This window comes from Budorcas taxicolor, chromosome 9 (assembly GCF_023091745.1).
Source record: "Budorcas taxicolor isolate Tak-1 chromosome 9, Takin1.1, whole genome shotgun sequence".
Lineage (NCBI taxonomy): Eukaryota > Metazoa > Chordata > Mammalia > Artiodactyla > Bovidae > Budorcas > Budorcas taxicolor.
The window spans coordinates 24,788,242-24,806,189 of NC_068918.1; the positions used below are offsets into that span (position 1 = coordinate 24,788,242).

A 17,948-nucleotide genomic window follows, 5' to 3' on the forward strand; every position below is an offset into this window, starting at 1 on the left:
CCTGAATGGTCTAGTGGTTTTCCCTACTTTCTTCAATTTGAGTCTGAATTTGGCAATAAGGAGTTCATGATCTGAGCCACAGTCAGCTCCTGGTCTTGTTTTTGTTGACTGTATAGAGCTTCTCCATCTTTGGCTGCAAAGAATATAATCAATCTGATTTTGGTGTTGACCATCTGGTGATGTCCATGTGTAGAGTCTTCTCTTGTGTTGTTGGAAGAGGGTGTTTGCTATGACCAGTGCATTTCCTTGGCAAAACTCTATTAGTCTTTGCCCTGATTTATTCCACATTCCAAGGCCAAATTTGCCTGTTACTCCAGGTGTTTCTTGACTTCCTACTTTTGCATTCCAGTCCCCTATAATGAAAAGGACATCTTTTTTGTGTGTTAGTTCTAAAAGGTCTTGTCGTTCTTCATAAAACCATTCAGCTTCAGCTTCTTCAGCGTTACTGGTTGGGGCATAGACTTGGATAACCGTGATATTGAATAATTTACCTTGTAGACGAACAGAGATCATTCTGTTGTTTTTGAGATTGCATCCAAGTACTGCATTTTGGACTCTTTTGTTGACTGTAATGGCTACTCCATTTCTTCTGAGGGATTCCTGCCCGCAGTAGTAGATATAATGGTCATCTGAGTTAAAATAACTATACTTCCCCCAAAATTATGAGTAGCATTATTTTACATTAAAAAAACAGTCTGTCTCAATAGATAGCTGGACTCTTGTATCTGCTTTTACATTCAGACAGTTGTGATATGTGGTTTTGGCTATAGAAAGAAAATTTGACCTCACAGAGATAAGTACTTCGAGAAGGGAGCAGTATTTTAATAGCTATTTCAGATAATTGTGGATATTCTTTGATAGTAAAAGGTAGTTACTTAAAGATTAGTTACAATGTGGAGTATGAAACTATCAGTGAACTTTTTATATACCGTCACATTAAAATACATTGGTCTATCTCTTGTAGCCTTTGAATGAATCTTTACCAAGGCATGATTTTAACGTTTTGTGTGGTCATTTTGAAAACATTGGTTTGCTGGGTTATCCAGATCTTCGAAATGTGGACACACCTCATAATACAGTATCAAAAAATCACTCCAATCACATGAGAAATTTTTGGGATGCTGTCAGGTTTATGGATTCAGATTTTCCAAAATTCTAAATTTCACTTGAAAGTGTAAATTTTTACCATTGGCAACAAATGCTGTCAGTTGTTTTCCTTGGAATAACAGATTCACTTTATTTATCTTTAAGAACATGTCTGCCAGATATATCAGTCTTAACCACAGTTTGTTCTTCTTTCAAATAAAAATGTGTTCCAAGATTTGCAATTTAAGCAGTTGCATAAGTGCTTTTTTCTTGAGAAAAAATAGTTTGATACACAGCAAAGTGAAAATGAAAAGGCAAGTTTTAGTCGCTCAGTCGTGTCTGACTCTGTGCAACCCCATGGACTGTAGCCCGCCAGGCTCCTCTGTTGAAATTTTCCAGGCAAGAATGCTGGAGTGGGTTGCCATTTGCTCCTCCAGGGGATCTTCCCGACCCAGGGATTGAACCCAAGTCTCCTGTATTACAGTCTGATTCTTTACCATTTGAGCCATCGGGGAAGCATCAGGGATGCTTTATGCATGCTTCGCATTTCATCCCACAGAACATTAAAAACTTACTCAAGGGTTGAGATTTTTAGAAATTGATAATTTTGCTGCTCTATTGGGACATGTTGAAGTGTTTTTTGTTTTGTACTGGGAGTGCATGTTAGTGAAGCATACATTGACTACTGGTAGTTTGGTGGCACTGCCTTGATGTGTTGTCAGCCTTCTAGTCATTATTGCTTTAACATCTTTGGAGTGAATGTCAACACAGTGAAAAGGGCAAATAATACTTTATTATTACGAAAATAGTTTTGGCTCTGAATTGGTCACACAGACCAGTGAGAACTGCTGCTCTTATAATAACTGCAGCTGTTCCCAGAACTGTTCCCAGAAGGATAGCCATACACTCCCACCCCACTAATTGTCTTTGTTTAGCTCCTTTCAGACAGCTTATTATGGCTTTTAATTATGTATATTACTACTGACTTTGTAATGACCTTGGACAAGTTACCTAATCTCTCTGCTTCACTTACCTTCATACAGAAAAGTATCTTTGAGGATTATTGTGAGGATTAGGACAATTAAAACATGAGTTTGTTCACAACAGTGCCTGGCACATGGTTAGTGCTATTATTATATATGTCATTCATTTTCTGTATGAGCCGTCTCGTGCGCAAGGCCAGTCTAAGCTTTGAACGGCAGGATCCACATTTGTTTCATCTAGCAGTGTATCCCTTGAGCCCAGCCCACTGCCTGGCATATATTGGTGCTTAATGAATAGTTGAATAAATGTGTGATGATGTGGGAGACTAAAAATGGCTGTAGAATACTTTGGGGAGAAGTGATGACAGATGAAGTTAGGGGTCTTTATGCTTGGGTTGGAAATTGCAGCAGAGAGGTAGAGTTTTCTCACAGAACTTCTGTAAGCCAGATGAACGTACTGTTTCAAGAGCTGATATGTAATTTAAAAGGAGAATATTATTTCCTGTCTTGAGTTAACAGAGCTTCATGTTTAACCTTTGAATATATTTTCTGTTTGGTCACAGTCTTTGCTTTAGAACAGGACTCATTGGCTTTTTATAATCTTGGATATTAGAGCAGCGCCAAGTATCCTGGTCACAGGAAGAAAAGAGAAAATAGAGAAAGAGTCTTTATAGAGGTGTGGGTTAAATTAAATGAGCTGTAAGACTTTGTTCGGCTATTTTGAAGAAGTAGAAGAAAAGAAAGAGAATGGATCAAAATGCTTTCATTAGTAACATTATCCCCTTGATTCTTGTCACAGAGGGGAAAAGGCCATGTGAAGCAATGATGCTCTTGTCAGTCAGGTAGCTTACGACCTTTTGTATAAGAAAGATAGATTCTTTTAAAAGTTTAGACCCTGGGGGAAAAAAGACAGTCTTACTGGATAAAATAGCATTGTTTGCTTAAATGAGGCAAGGAAAATTATATAATCTGTAAAGTTTCTCCTATTAATAGGAAGCTCAATATTTAATACTCAATAAACTGTAGTAAGGCTTTTATCTTTACCAGTCATATCCCACCATCAGTGTATGATTTTTATTTTTTACATTTGTTTGATTGATCTTATGAGCTTTAAAACCTTTGAGGAAAGTAGTTGGGTATAGTGATAAATTTTAGACTTTGACATTAAATGGTGTTATTGCTGGAGATTTAAATTCCAATCTGTACTTTCATCCTAAATTGCATTTCCAAATAGTAAAAACATACATTTAAAAGCATAATTGTTTCTTTTTACTGATGTAATTACATTTTATACACATATTTTAAAACAAAGTACAGAAGTGTTTGCAGGGAAATGTGGTCTTTATCAGCAGCAGTCAAATTGCTATTTGAAGTCAACTGTTTTCTTTGTAATTCTTACAAAGAACAACTCTGAGTGTGTGTGCTTTTGTGTGCATGCCTGTCCATGCCTGCATGTGTGTTTGTGTATGTGTGTGTGCACATGCATTTGGATATTTGGGGGGTGAGGCTGACTATGTGGTGTATGTTCAGAGTAGTTTCTTGCGTAGAGCTCTAATTCTGAGATTTGGGATGTGATCTCGTTTGGAACTCACGGACTCCTTCCTTTCCATTTTTCCTATTACTGCCAGAGTTATAAAGGATGCCAGGAGGTCTTGAGTTTTAATCCCATACAGTTTGAATTTAGCACAACTCACCTAATCTCTTTGGACCTCAATTCTTCATGTGCAAAATAAAAATGTTTTACCAGATTTTTAATTTAGATTCTTAGCTTAGACTTTGTAAAATTTTATCAAAAGACCTGTACAAAATGCCCAAAGTAATGAATGACCTGGATCAAAGTTCCCTGCTGTTGGATATTTGCTCATTTCTCGTCTTAGTTTAATCCTCCCCAGAACAGGAGATTTGGGGGGATGCTTAAGGTAAAGTAATTGCCTTTTTTATCCATAAGACAGTTAAATAGAAACTAGCCTACGAGTAGAAATAAAAAGTACAGCTGTTGTACATTTTTACAAAATTGTGTGGACAGAGGGTTAAAGTCTAGACAGTGTGGAATAATAGGAAACTCTGAATAAAAAATTGCTTTGATTTTTGGTGCCACAGAGTGGAATCCAGTAGTTAAGAATTAGAAAGGAATTGAATTGATGGAAAAGAATTTGAGGTAAGAAATAGAATAGTAATGACTACATATACAGATGAATGGTAATGATAATCCTGAAAAAATCCTAAAAAGTTATTTAGATACACTGTCTTTCTGTCTTTTTCATTCCTGAGAATACTGCATTCTTATATTGCAGAATATGCCCAGAATTCTCATACATCTCCCCTCTCCATTCTAGCTGATAATGGGCATCCAGGGAATATATTTGAGAGTCACTGCCTTAGAAAATCTCACCATTGGTTGATTAAATGACCTTTAAGTGAAAGTCAAGGACCTAAGGCTTAGAGATCCTCCTAGAGTGAAGTCTTTTTGTTCTTTATGAGTTCTAGAGAAAGAATATCCTAATGGTCAGCTTTTTTTTTTTTTCCTCCCATGAATGAGTCCAAAATTGAATGTAGGAAAGTGAAAAGAATGAATCCCAAATAAAGTCTGTATGTAAGGTAATCTTTAACTGGTTTTGATTTTGCTTTTTAAAAGATTTTTTTAGATATCAGTGTAGAAATGTAAGAGTTGAAGTTTGAAATCAACTATTTTTTAATTTTCGTTCTTTTCTGGTTATTGCATGGCCATGGTTAGTGATGTGAAAGATGCTCAGGTGTATTTTTATGGTCAAGCTAGTTGTGAGTCTTATTTACTAGCTGTGTGATCTTGGGCCAATTGCTTAAACTCTGATTTCCAGTTTCCTTAACTAGTAAAAAAGGAGAGAGAGAAAGAATGATGATAAGAATTACAAATGACACATGGTACATGTACGCCTGCCATATGGTAGGTAAATGCTTGTTTTGTGGTAACTGTGAATATTGTTAGTAAGTTAAATAGGTATTGTAGCAGTAGAAACATTTTTTCCTTACAGCTAACTGCTTGATAACACATCTGCTTCCTTGCCCCAGGAGTGAGGATTGGGTTCAAAGGGCTGTTCTACCACTGTCTGTTCGGATAGCCTTAGAAAGAAAATCAGCTTTGATGGGTGTTGATTTTGTTATCTAAATAGTAATCATCATAATCATAGTCTTTATGTTCTCTAAGATCTCTCTGATTATAAAATCCTGTTGTATTAGGAGGGTAGCCATTGAATAAAATATGGAAATTTATAATCTTCACATAAAATGTATCACTAACTTTTCTTAGCAGCCAAAATGTTTATATCATAGACAAGACTTATTTAAATATTAATAAATTTAGAGTAAATTTGAAATACCCTGAAACAACTTGGGCTTTGAATTTTGTTACTGCATCCTTGCTTTGTAAAGAATTTTTCCTTCATTTTTTTAAAGTTGAGCAGTCTCTTGAGAAATTATTTCACTTAATGAAGAGTTCATGTTTATAGTAGGCCACTTTCAGGAGACCTCCATGCTGCAGGAACAACAGGGCAGTATGGAGGCCTTTTGAATATTAATCTGCTAACCTAGGGCTTCCCCAGTAGCTCAGCAAGAAAAGAATCCGCCAGCCAATGCGAGAGACGCAGGAGACCCAGCTTCTTTCCCTGGGTCGGTAAGATCCTCTGGAGGAGGGCATGGCCTCCCACTCCAGTATTCTGGAGAGAAGAACCTGGCGGGCTGCAGTCCATGGGGTTGCAAAGAGTTGGACACGACTGAAGTGACTTAGCATGCATGCCCAGTATCCCAAGATATCCTGCTAAATTAATTCATGAATACCACTTATGCTTCTTTGTATCTTTATTAATGCCAGAAGTTTTGCTCAGCTATTAATAAATAATGAGGCTTTTGATTTGAAACATAAATCATAACAGGAAAACCAGACAATACATACCTGTTGAAACACATAATGTACTTCTTGCCACAAATATTTAAGTACCATTATTCCTCAGTATTTGTAGGGGATGGTTCCAGGCCTTCCTAGCCCCTCCCCTGCAGATGCCAGAATCCATGGATGCTAGCTAAAGTCTCCTATAGAAAATGTTGCAGTATTTGCATATAAGCAGTGCACATCCTCCCATGTATTTTAAGTCATTTCTAAGTTAACCTATAATACCTAATACAATGTGAATGCTATGAATGCTATATAAATAGTTGCCAGAATGAAGCAAATTAAGTTTTACTTTTTGGAACTTTCTGAAGTTTCCCCCTGCCCTACTCCCAGCAAATATTTTTGATACACATTTGGTTGAATCTGTAGATGCAGAATGCATAGATACAGAAAGCTGACTGTAAATCTGATTAAACCTTTAGGTTTATATTATAAAAATTTATTTCACTTGTTTAATTTTACTTTTCTAAATGTGGCTACTGGAAAAATTTAAATTACACATGTTGTTCATATTAAATTTATCTTAGGCAGTACTGATCTAGCCTGTCACAGTTTTTCTGTTGCAGTGAAAATGTGAGATAAAGATTTCTGGTCTGAGAAAGATCACAATGGATTAAGTTTTAAATTTTAAAACATCTTTTGTAAAAACAGAAGAACTAGAATTATGAAAAAAGAAATCCAGTCATAGCCTCTTAAGCAAAACTAGATGAAGAGAGGGTGTCCTATAAGCCTCAGAACATGGGTCAGTTGAGGCAGCAAGTTCAAGTTCAGTCACTCAGTCATGTCTGACTCTTTGCGACCCCATGAATCGCAGCACGCCAGGCCTCCCTGTCCATCACCAGCTCCCGGAGTTCACTTAGACTCACCTCCATCGAGTCAGTGATGCCATCCAGCCATCTCATCCTCTGTTGTCCCCTTCTCCTCCTGCCCCCAATCCCTCCCAGCATCAGAGTCTTTTCCAGTGAGTCAACTCTTCACATGAGGTGGCCAAAGTACTGGAGTTTCAGCTTTAGCATCATCCCTTCCAAAGAAATCCCAGGGCTGGTCTCCTTCAGAATGGACTGGTTGGATCTCCTTGCAGTCCAAGAGACTCTCAAGAGTCTTCTCCAACACCACAGTTCAAAAGCATCAATTCTTCGGTGCTCAGCCTTCTTCACAGTCCAACTCTCACATCCATACATGACTACTGGAAACACCGTAGCCTTGACTAGACGGACCTTAGTCGGCAAAGTAATGTCTCTGGTTTTGAATATGCTGTCTAGGTTGGTCATAACTTTCCTTTCAAGGAATAAGCGTCTTTTAATTTCATGGCTTCAGTCATCATCTGCAGTGATTTTGGAGCCCCCCAAAATAAAGTCTGACACTGTTTCCACCGTTTCCCCATCTATTTCCCATGAAGTGATGGGACCCACACAAATCATGTGACTGAGCACCTGTGTGGCAGAAGGAATGAATAGTAAGGGGACCCAGACACAGAGGTCACTAACAGAGCCCAAAAGGAGAAGACATCCTTTTGGATGGGAAACACAGGGCCTGAGAACAACTGGCAAAACTGCCTCCAGGTTGCAGAGGAATGCAAAACAACCACGGGGACACAAAGAAGCTGCAGGAAGATTAGAAAGTACTGGGCTGGACTTGACGAATCTCAGAAATTTCTAACGAAATCGCTTTTGAGAAAGAAGGTCCAATTGTAAAGAAACATTGCTAAAAAATAGAATCCTGTTTGTGCAGGGCAGAAACATGAAGTCTGAAGGGAGGAGAGTTTATTTTCCTGTTAGGGATGGAATACATACATAGGTGTCTGGTTTCAAAACAGTGGTTCTGGCCACAGAGACCATGGTTTTAAGTTCACTTTAAGACCAGGGGAGGTACCCACTAGCCTGAAGCTAGGAAAGCTACCCATGCTCACCTTAAACCCCAACATGGAAGTCTCCTCCTCCCTGACAGGTGCTACATGAAAACCCATTTCATTTCAACATGAGTAACAGAAAAGGCTTTTCTGTAAACCCCATATAAATGTACTATATGCAAAAAAAAGTAGAAATGAATAGAATGATATGTCAGAGACAATGAAAGCATGTTAGAGAAATAAGGCTACAAACCAATTGGAAACTGTAAAATATAAACTAAAGGAAATTAATATTGTTAATTCATCTATGAATAGACCAGAATGATTCAGAGATAGGAAAACTCAGAAATAAAGTAATAAAAAGAATACTTGCAGAACTTTGGGGAAAAATAGGGGGAAATTATTTTAGAATGGAGCCTAATTTGGAAGGAACATAAAAAAAATAGGCAATACAGTAAGTATAGCAAGAGGAAAACAAAAAGAATTTAAGAGGAAATTGTGGATATAAAAGATAGGGAAAGAGTAATTCATATTAGTATAATTAGAGACCCTGAAGAAGCATGTGAAAATCGCTCAGTTGTGTCCAACTCTTTGTGACCCCATGGACTATACAGTCCCTGGAATTTTCTAGGTCAAAGTACTGGAGTGAGTAGCTGTTTCCTTCTCCAAGGGATCTTCCCAACCCAGGGATCGAACCCAGGTCACCTGCACTGCAGGCGGATTCTTTACCAACTGTTGCAAGGGAAGCCCTGAAGAAGCATGAGACAAAACAAATATTTAAAACTTCTGTCCACAAACCCTCATTTATTGCTGGTAGGAATATAAAGTGGTTCAGTTTCTGTGGCAGTAATCAAGAAGTTTTCATTAAAATCACAATGAAATGCCACTGCATTCCTCCCAGAATGGCTAAAATTAAGAAGACTGACAACACTGAATGAAGGCAAGGTTGTGAAACTATCATACGTGGTAGGCATGTCAGTTGCTACAGTCATTTGGAAAACTGGCCTTTTCTGCTGAGGTTTAACACAGTCATACTCTGTAACCCAGAAGTTTCCTTCCTAGGTATATACTCATTAGAACTGTATTTCATATAAATCTGCATAGGGTATTGCTAGTGTCCCCTGTCTTCACCTCCTTACCTGCAAATATCGTGTGGCTGAAATGTCGTTGAGAGAAAATGTTCCATGGTTATATGGTGTTGATGGTTGTATAATTCTGTGATTATACTGAAAATCACTGAATTGCATACTTTTAAAAAGTGATTTTTTTGTGAATTATATCTCAAGCTGCTATTAAAAACAAAAACGAAATGTCATTGGGAACATGTAGTGATTTCCTGTCAGATTCGATCTCAGTTTTGGTTTATCAAACAAAGCCATTTGTTGTATCTAGCCTCACTTTCCTCTCCAGTCTTGTCCAGTCTTTTGTGTACAGTCCACTCAATAGTCTTAGTCTTGCTGATAACATCCTCATATTGTAGTAAGTGCTTTCATATATACACTTAATAGTATGAAAATAGTCAAAGCATGGGTATTATTCCTATTTTATTTACTTAAAATTTTATTGAAGTATAGTTGATTTATATCAATTTCAGATTACAGCATAGCAATTTGACATTTTTATAGATTATATACTCCATTTAAAGTTAGAATATTGTGGATATTCCTTCTTGTTCTACATTATATCCTTACATCTTATTTATTTATACCTAGTGAATACTATACTATTTTAAAACCAAGGAAACTTGAGACAGAATGATTTATCTGAAATCACAAGGCTAGTATTAGAATTTGCTTCAACTTAAAGATGCTTACTGGGCATCTTTTGTATGCTAGGCACTAGCTGATGCAGTTGGGAGACTGAAATAGACTCCTGTCCTCGGGGAATTCACCTACGCAGCTTCGAGTCCTGGTCTGTCCTTGCTGGTCTTCTCGTCTCTTGTCTGCTTTACTGGTTCGATTTTGTTCTTGTCCTTTAACTTCAAAGCCCTTCTAAGCTCTCTTTTCCTTACTAACCTTCTTTAAACCTTCCTTTGCTTTTAATTCCTGAGGAACTGACCAATTCTAAATATATCTGTAACTTGCCACATTTTTTTTTGTTTTGATTGGTTCCAATGCAGATTTATTACCTCAGTTGATAAGAGAGCTTCTCAAGGGCATAAATAAGTATCACCTATAATTTAGAACATATTCTCCACAGTTTTACCTCATTGGGCCAGCATGCTTCTTGGCTTTTGAGATGCTTAGTGGTAAAGTTTATGTTAAATAGAAAACCAAGGCCATGCTTCAGCAGTACGTGAACCATGAACTTCCTGATGTTCAAGCTAGTTTTAGAAAAGGCAAAGGAACCAGAGATCAAATTGCCAACATCTGCTGGATCATCGAAAAAGCAAGAGAGTTCCAGAAAAACATCTATTTCTGCTTTATTGACTATGCCAAAGCCTTTGTGTGGATCACGATAAACTGTGGAAAATTCTGAAAGATGGGAATACCAGACCACCTGACCGGCCTCTTGACAAACCTATGTGCAGGTCAGGAAGCAACAGTTAAAACCGGACATGGAACAACAGACTGGTTCCAAATAGGAAAAGGAGTACGTCAAGGCTGTATATTGTCACCCTGCTTATTTAACTTCTATGCAGAGTACATCATGAGAAACGCTGGGCTGGAAGAAACACAAGCTGGAATCAAGATTGCCGGGAGAAATATCAATCACCTCAGATATGCAGATGACACCACCCTTATGGCAGAAAGTGAAGAGGAACTAAAGAGCCTCTTGATGAAAGTGAAAGAGGAGAGTGAAAAAGTTGGCTTAAAATTCAACATTCAGAAGACTAAGATCATGGTCCCATCATTTCATGGGAAATAGATGGGGAAATAGTGGAAACAGTGTCAGACTTTATTTTTGGGGACTCCAAAATCACTGCAGATGGTGATTGCAGCCATGAAATTAAAAGACGCTTACTCCTTGGAAGGAAAGTTACGACCAACCTAGATAGCATATTCAAAAGCAGAGACATTACTTTGCCAACACAGGTCCGTCTAGTCAAGGCTATGGTTTTTCCAGTGGTCATGTATGGATGTGAAAGTTGGACTGTGAAGAAAGCTGAGCGCTGAAGAATTGATGCTTTTGAACTGTGGTGTTGGAGAAGACTCTTGAAAGTCCCTTGGACAGCAAGGAGATCCACCCAGTCCATTCTGAAGGAGATCAGCCCTGGGATTTCTTTGGAAGGGATGATGCTAAAGCTGAAACTCCAGTACTCTGGCCACCTCATGCGAAGAGTTAGCTCATTGGAAAAGACTCTGATGCTGGGAGGGATTGGGGGCAGGAGGAGAAGGGGACGACTGAGGATGAGATGGCTGGATGGCATCACTGACTCGATGGACATGAGTTTGAGCAAACTCCGGGAGTTGGTGATGGACAGGGAGGCCTGGCGTGCTGCAATTCATTGGATCGCAAAGAATCGGACCCGACTGAGAGACTGAACTGAACTGAACTGAACTGAAGGCCTTGCCTTGGTCTTTACTTGTGAGCTGGAGAGATCAAAGGCACACAAGGGATATATCCTGTGTGCTATTGTAAAACAATGTATCAGTTGTGAAAAATGAAAAACTTCAGATTGAATAGCTAAATGGTTCTGATGGGTTGTTCTGCTACGCTGTAACAGTTACGATAGCTTACAGTTAACTCTGGTCTTCGGACCCACGGTAGTTCAGTAGTTTGTACGGAAGCACCTAAAATAACTGCTAGATGGTGATTAGGCTGATTTGAACTAATATTCACTGAGGTGAAGGCAGCACCACGGATTGGGCGCTCCTGTTGTTGTTCAGTCACTTAAGTTGGGTCCAACTCTTTGCGACCCCATTGACTGCAGCATGCCAGGCTTCCTTGTCCTTCACTGTCTCATAGAGTTTCCTCAGTCTCTGTCCATTGAGTCAGTGATGCTATCCAACCATCTCATCCTCTTCCACCCTTTTCTCCTTTTGCCTTCAGTCTTTCCCAGCATCAGGGTCTTTTCTTGTGAGTCGACTGTTAGCATCAGGTGGTCAAAGTATTGAAGCTTCAGCATCTCCTATAACATACTATTAATGTTAATAAACCACTATAGTGGTTTATTGTCTCAGTCGGATGATGAATCATCCCATACCTGTGTATTTTCATAAACTTTGCAGATAAAAGTGAAACAGTGAAAAGCCTTCTTAAAGTGAGCAAAGTAAAATGGAACTAGCATTTTGTGTTATTAAGAGATACTGTTTATGGTAGAGTTCTCTTTCCACTCAAATATCTTAACTTGTACTGTTGATTTTATGTCAGTTTAGGTGGATATCCTATAGCTTGGTCAAATAGTGGTCTTCTGGTGTTCATCTGTTCATTGCAAATAGTCTCTCTCTGTCATTCTTGAATAATATAATCAAAAATAAAGAAAAGTAAACATACTTGATGTTTTTTATTGTTGCTGTTTTATTTTTTAAATTTTTAAAATTCAGATATAGTTGATTTACAGTGCTGTGTTAATTTCTGCTATTGTTGCTGGTTTTTAAGGCACAGTTGGTGGATCTGAAATCTGAACTGACAGAGACCCAAGCAGAGAAAGTTGTGTTGGAGAAAGAAGTACATGATCAGCTTTTACAGTTGCACTCCGTTCAGCTTCAGCTTCATGCTAAAACTGGCCAAAGTATTGACTCTGGTACCATTAAGGCAAAATTGGTAAGTAGTTTAGAGGATAACACATACTTAACATGCATTTTAGAGGGTGAAAAGGACAGTCTTTAATGAGGCTTTTTAATTATAAAAATTAGTGTGTGCTCCTGGGAAATTTGGAAAATATAGGAAATGTGAAGATGGTCCTAATCATCCTTGATCTCATTACCTGGAGACGACCAGTGACAACATCAATAACCAGTTGGTACTTAGAGTAGAATCTTATTCCTATTTTAAAAGATCTATATAAATATAGTTAAAAGATATATGTGATTGTAACATGTAAGCAGTTTTTTTTTTTCCCAATTTACTGTATCAGATAAGATTTAGTTTAGCTACATATAAAACAGATCCCAAGTAACATGAGAATTGTTCTTAAACAGTCCACGTTATCCGTCTTTTCTCTCAGTTGAAGAAGCCTTGAGACAGGCAGTCGAGAGCTGGTAGGGCAGCTCCACAGATACCAGGGATCCAGCTTCCTTTTGTTGTTCTGCTCTGTCATCTTCAGCTCATGGTTTCTGCCGTCAGGATTTCTTCTTACCTGCATTCCGGGATCTTGCATTCCAAGATCTAAGGGCAAAACGGTGCTTCCTAGCTGCGTTCATTTTCTTTAATGACCTTTTCATGAAATCCTCCTCAGCTTTTTGCCAATTGTTTAGCTGTCTCACTGGCCTTCCCTAGCTGCATGTCAGTCCCTTAGTTGGTCACATGACCACCTCCAGTAAAATCTGAGTTCTTTTAATAAGGGAGAAAATGGAGGAAAATGGAGTTGGGTGTCAGCCCGTGGCACAGTTTTTCTTTTACTCTTAATAGAAGTGTTTTCCCTGCCACTGAGTGTGTTCTCATGTTTGCATAATGCTTGTTTTTGTAAGTGTTGCATAATTAACTATTGCCCTCTTAATCAGTGTAGGTTGTTTAAAGAATTTCTTTAAGTCTCCTTTTGATTTAACCTCATATGTATTAAGTGTACTATAGGGAACACAGCAGTAAATAAGATATACAGCTTGGGAGAGGGATGAGATAAGGTGATGTTGATGATGACAGCAATGCAGTTTAAAGTTTTATTCATTTTCAGTTATTTCTGTTTGATTGGTTGATTAGCTTCTAATACTGGTATGTTAGAATTTATTTAAATGAATATTTACATTCTCTTAAAGTACTTTCAAGTTTTGAAATTCTCTAATTATAAATTGTTAGTGTTTTATTTAACTGAGATGAGTCAGATTCATAACTGCTGCTTTGGAATATTTGATATTAACATTAAGAAACAATGTACATTTTCACTAGAATAGAATTCGTCTGACATGTTAACATTAGTTTTGAAACATGGTGCTTTAGTGGAAAGACACTGAACCAAGTGTGTTAACCAGTTTGGATAAAACAACCAAACAAAAATTAATCCTGTACGGTTACCATTGCTTATGGATTTGCAAATATATTTATTTTAATGAACTTGACCCAAGTGATACTCAACATATAGGAATTTTCCTTGTAATGATTGTACCACTAAATAAGTTTATTTGTTTGATGTTTTTCTAATTATAAAACTTTTTTCTTATATCTTAAGTCTGTCCCCTCTGTGGAGGAGCTGGTAAGTATACCATTTCTGTTTTGCTTTAATATGTTATGCTGAAGTGTGCTTAGTGCTTTTTTTGCATAGTACATGTTGTCACCTTGTGCGTATCTGAAAGTGATGTTAATGATGATAATTTTTTAATGTGCCAATACCTGAAAAATTCAGTCAGTAGCCCATTGCTCTTTTCTCACCTCATGTTGTTAAAAGATTTTTCTTTTGTTTGTGATTTATTGCCAGTATTTGTAGAACCCATCACTTTTTGACAACTTCTGAGCTTTGTAATTTGCTCGTACCACTGCTTCAAAAGAACAACTGGTTTTCCTAATGCAGGCCTAGCTCTTTCCTCCTTTTCTATTTGAATTTATTCCCAGAGAAAGAATGTGCCTGTTGGTTTCTTATTCACCCACTGCATGTGTTATAGCTTTTCAGCAGTCTTGAGAATAATTGCGTGGCCTTTGAAACAATTGAATTTTGAAACCCTTTATTTAAATTTACCTTAGAAAATAACAGTATAGACAAATTCTTAATATTTTTCCCACTACCTAAGCCTAATCAGGTTCTAAGTTGTCATATGACTTTTCTTCTTTTGGAAATATAGCATGTGGATATCAGGATACAAAATTAACTTCTTTGTTGTTATCTAATGATGAACAGGTTAACTGAAACAAGATTCTTTCCTTTAAATCTAAAAGTGATTAGCTTCAGTGTTCTTAGCCCTGTTTTTGCTTGCATCTGTTCGTTTCAGGTTAGAGAGTTTGTCCGATTCACTAGGAGTTTAAATCTTTAAAGCAAAATAATGACTTAATATGTTTCTCATATTTCATAAATACTGTATAAATAGCTCATTAAAGTGATTATAAGTAGATAATCCTCAACATAAAATTTACTTAGCCCATAAACAATTTTTGGTCTTCTAGGAACTCTTTTTTTCTGAAACAAAAGCATTAAACTCTGTAAATGTCATTAAAAAAGACTTTGTTCATGTTGTCCGAACCATAGTTTCTTTTGGAACTGATAACCTGCCTTTTTAGGAAGGAGATTCTGAAATAAATTGAGATTTTAAGAGTTCCAAAGTTGTTGTAAAAGAAGGATTCTAGATTATTAGTTCTTCAAATTAAAAAGAAAAAATCTAGACAATTGTGTTCTAGTTGTTATATTTGTCTTTTTACAGAAGTTGAAAAAGCATGCTACTCTGCCTTCTTATCACATACATAATGACAAAAATTTAATCAAGGAAGTGATAAATATATTCAATATTTGGTAATTCTCATTCATTTTAGGCTATATATTTTTTTTTATTGTTTTTAAGATGGTGGTACTCACTGCCTTGTATTTGAATATATTGTATATTGATGTTTAAATATATTGTATATTGATATGCTATTGTTAAAACAAATCAAAGCAGACATCAAAATTAGTATCAAAATATATTCCATTAATTGTTAAAAGTTTGCTTACATTTGTTTCTCAGTTTATTATTTATAATAAAAGGGAAATAATCACAGTATTCACTACTCGAACATTAGAAACAATATCCTGTGCCATTCACTCAAGAGAAGCATTCTTCCTGGTGCTGAGGTGGAGCTTTATTTAAATCTCCTAAAAGGGGACATGGTGTAGTGAACAGTGTCTTCTGCATGTCATCAGTAAATATAACTACATTTTCACAGGATTTATAGATTCTGTAAATTAACAAATCTGTGAAAGTAGTGCTCTAAGTCAGTAAACACTTCCACTCAAATTTGGGATGGTTCTCTTGATCCAAAAGTAACATTTAAAAGATCTCTCAGGGCCCATATCCAACTCTCAGAAAGGTTTATTTAGTCATACTGTGTGTGTGTGTGTGTGTGTGTGTGTGTGAGTTCAAATTTGAATCTGACTGTCTTTAGGCAGGATTTTTACAGTTTATTTAGTCATACTGTGTGTGTGTGTGTGTGTGTGTGAGTTCAGATTTGAATCTGACTGTCTTTAGGCAGGATTTTTACAGTCTGTTTCCCCCTCCGCTTTCCTTTGTACCTGCCTGCCTATTCTGTGCTTGGATCCCAAAGGTATTTGCGTTTGTAACACTTGATGTATAGGAGTAGGCACACTGTACTTTATACTTTGAAAGTATATTGAAAATTATTTCTCTCACATGTGAGTTGGTGATAAAAACTTGGTGGCAAAAACCTTAAGGTTATATTCTCTGGCTGACACCTATAAATTCATATATATGAGTTATCTACCAAGTGAAGCAAAGGATAGCATCCTTTTATGAGCGATAAAAATAGATATCTATCCAACCCCATAGTAGGCAAGTGAGGCCAGTATTTTTTCTCAGAAAACAGTTCTTCAGTCACTTTAACATTTGGACGAATAGATGATCCATTCCAGACCCCAAAGTTCAGTGATAATCTGCATCATGGATGCACTTGCCTATAGTTGGTTTTCCCATAAGCTGTATTTTTTATTGAAGTATAGTTGATTTACAATGTTGTGCTAATTTCTGCTATACCACAAAATGACTCAGTTATACACATGTATATGTTTACTCTCATGTTTTTTTCCATTGTGGTTTATCCCAAGAGGTTAGATAAAGATCCCTGTGCTGCACAGTGGGACCTTGTTGTTTATCCATTCTAAATGTAATAGCTTGCATCTACTAACGCCAGACTCCCCATCCATCCCTCTCATTCTCCCCCTCCCTCTTGGCAACCACAAGTCTGTTCTCTATATAGACATTTTCTGATGTGTAAATATTTTTAATGCAGTCATTACCAGCATTTCCCCATTACCATAAAATGTTTTTTAAAAATTGGAGTATCTGTTCTAATTTAAGCATTGTAAGTGTCTTACAGTCCTCTAAGATAAATTGGCTATAAAATGTTTCTCTTTGTAACCAAATTTATAGGTTATAGAATTGCTGCATTAAATTTAATGAAATGTATGGGCACAGTCACCAGAGTGATTATTTTAGTCTAGTTTTAGAGTCATTTTAGAAAGTAGAGAGTAGATTCAATTATCCATTGAAGCCATTACTATTAGTATATAACATGTGCTTAGAGAAGGCTACTAATCTTAGTATCCTCAGGATCAGGGTGCCTCAAGCTATGTTATCTTACCTAGAAGTGGTTCTAACACCTCTGGTACTAGTTTTGAAAAAAACTGGATCCAAATCATTGTGCTCCATTTTATAGAAATAAAGTGGTAATTTTTATCATATGCTTTCACTGTTGGTATCATAGATTGTGTGCTTTTGTGTCTTTTAAGGAGCATGGTCTATTGCTAAAGAGTCTTGAAAGTATTTTCATTGCATTTTAAAAAAATTGCAACAGGAGAGAGAGCTTGAAGCAAACAAAAAAGAGAAAATGAAAGAAGCTCAACTTGAAGCTGAAGTGAAGTTATTGAGAAAAGAGAATGAAGCCCTTCGCAGACATATAGCTGTTCTCCAGGCTGAAGTTTATGGGGCAAGACTGGCTGCCAAGTACTTGGATAAGGAACTGGCAGGAAGGTGTGTGGAAAATGGATACCATTGTACCCTTGTGCTCTTAGGTGACCAAGTGCATAGTTACAGAGGTGGACTCTTATCTCTTTTGGTAAACAATATATTAGTCTTTATATCAGAGTGATTTTATGGTTGATTGTAGCTTACTGTTGTTAACTTCATAGCATTACATATTGCAGATTTAGTTAGCCATACTAAATAAGTGTTTCCAGTTGACATACACACTGCTAGTAAATTACCGTGAAATGCTAACAACTCATAGAGCTATACTTTTCACCATTTCCTGTCTTCACACCATAACAGATGATTCCCATGTACAGCAGGACTTTCATAGGAATTCTTTC

The 17,948-nt window shown here is 37.0% G+C and overlaps 1 protein-coding gene across 1 annotated transcript in view; it reads left to right on the top strand.

The window, feature by feature from the left end:
• Nucleotides 1-17,948, top strand: part of GOPC (golgi associated PDZ and coiled-coil motif containing) — a 42,044-nt gene that overhangs the window by 12,437 nt on the left and 11,659 nt on the right. Inside the window, exons 2-4 of the mRNA XM_052645496.1 lie at nt 12,386-12,550; nt 14,112-14,135; nt 17,435-17,610. Of these exons, the coding sequence (XP_052501456.1) occupies nt 12,386-12,550; nt 14,112-14,135; nt 17,435-17,610 (365 nt within the window). The remainder of the gene's footprint in view (nt 1-12,385; nt 12,551-14,111; nt 14,136-17,434; nt 17,611-17,948) is intronic.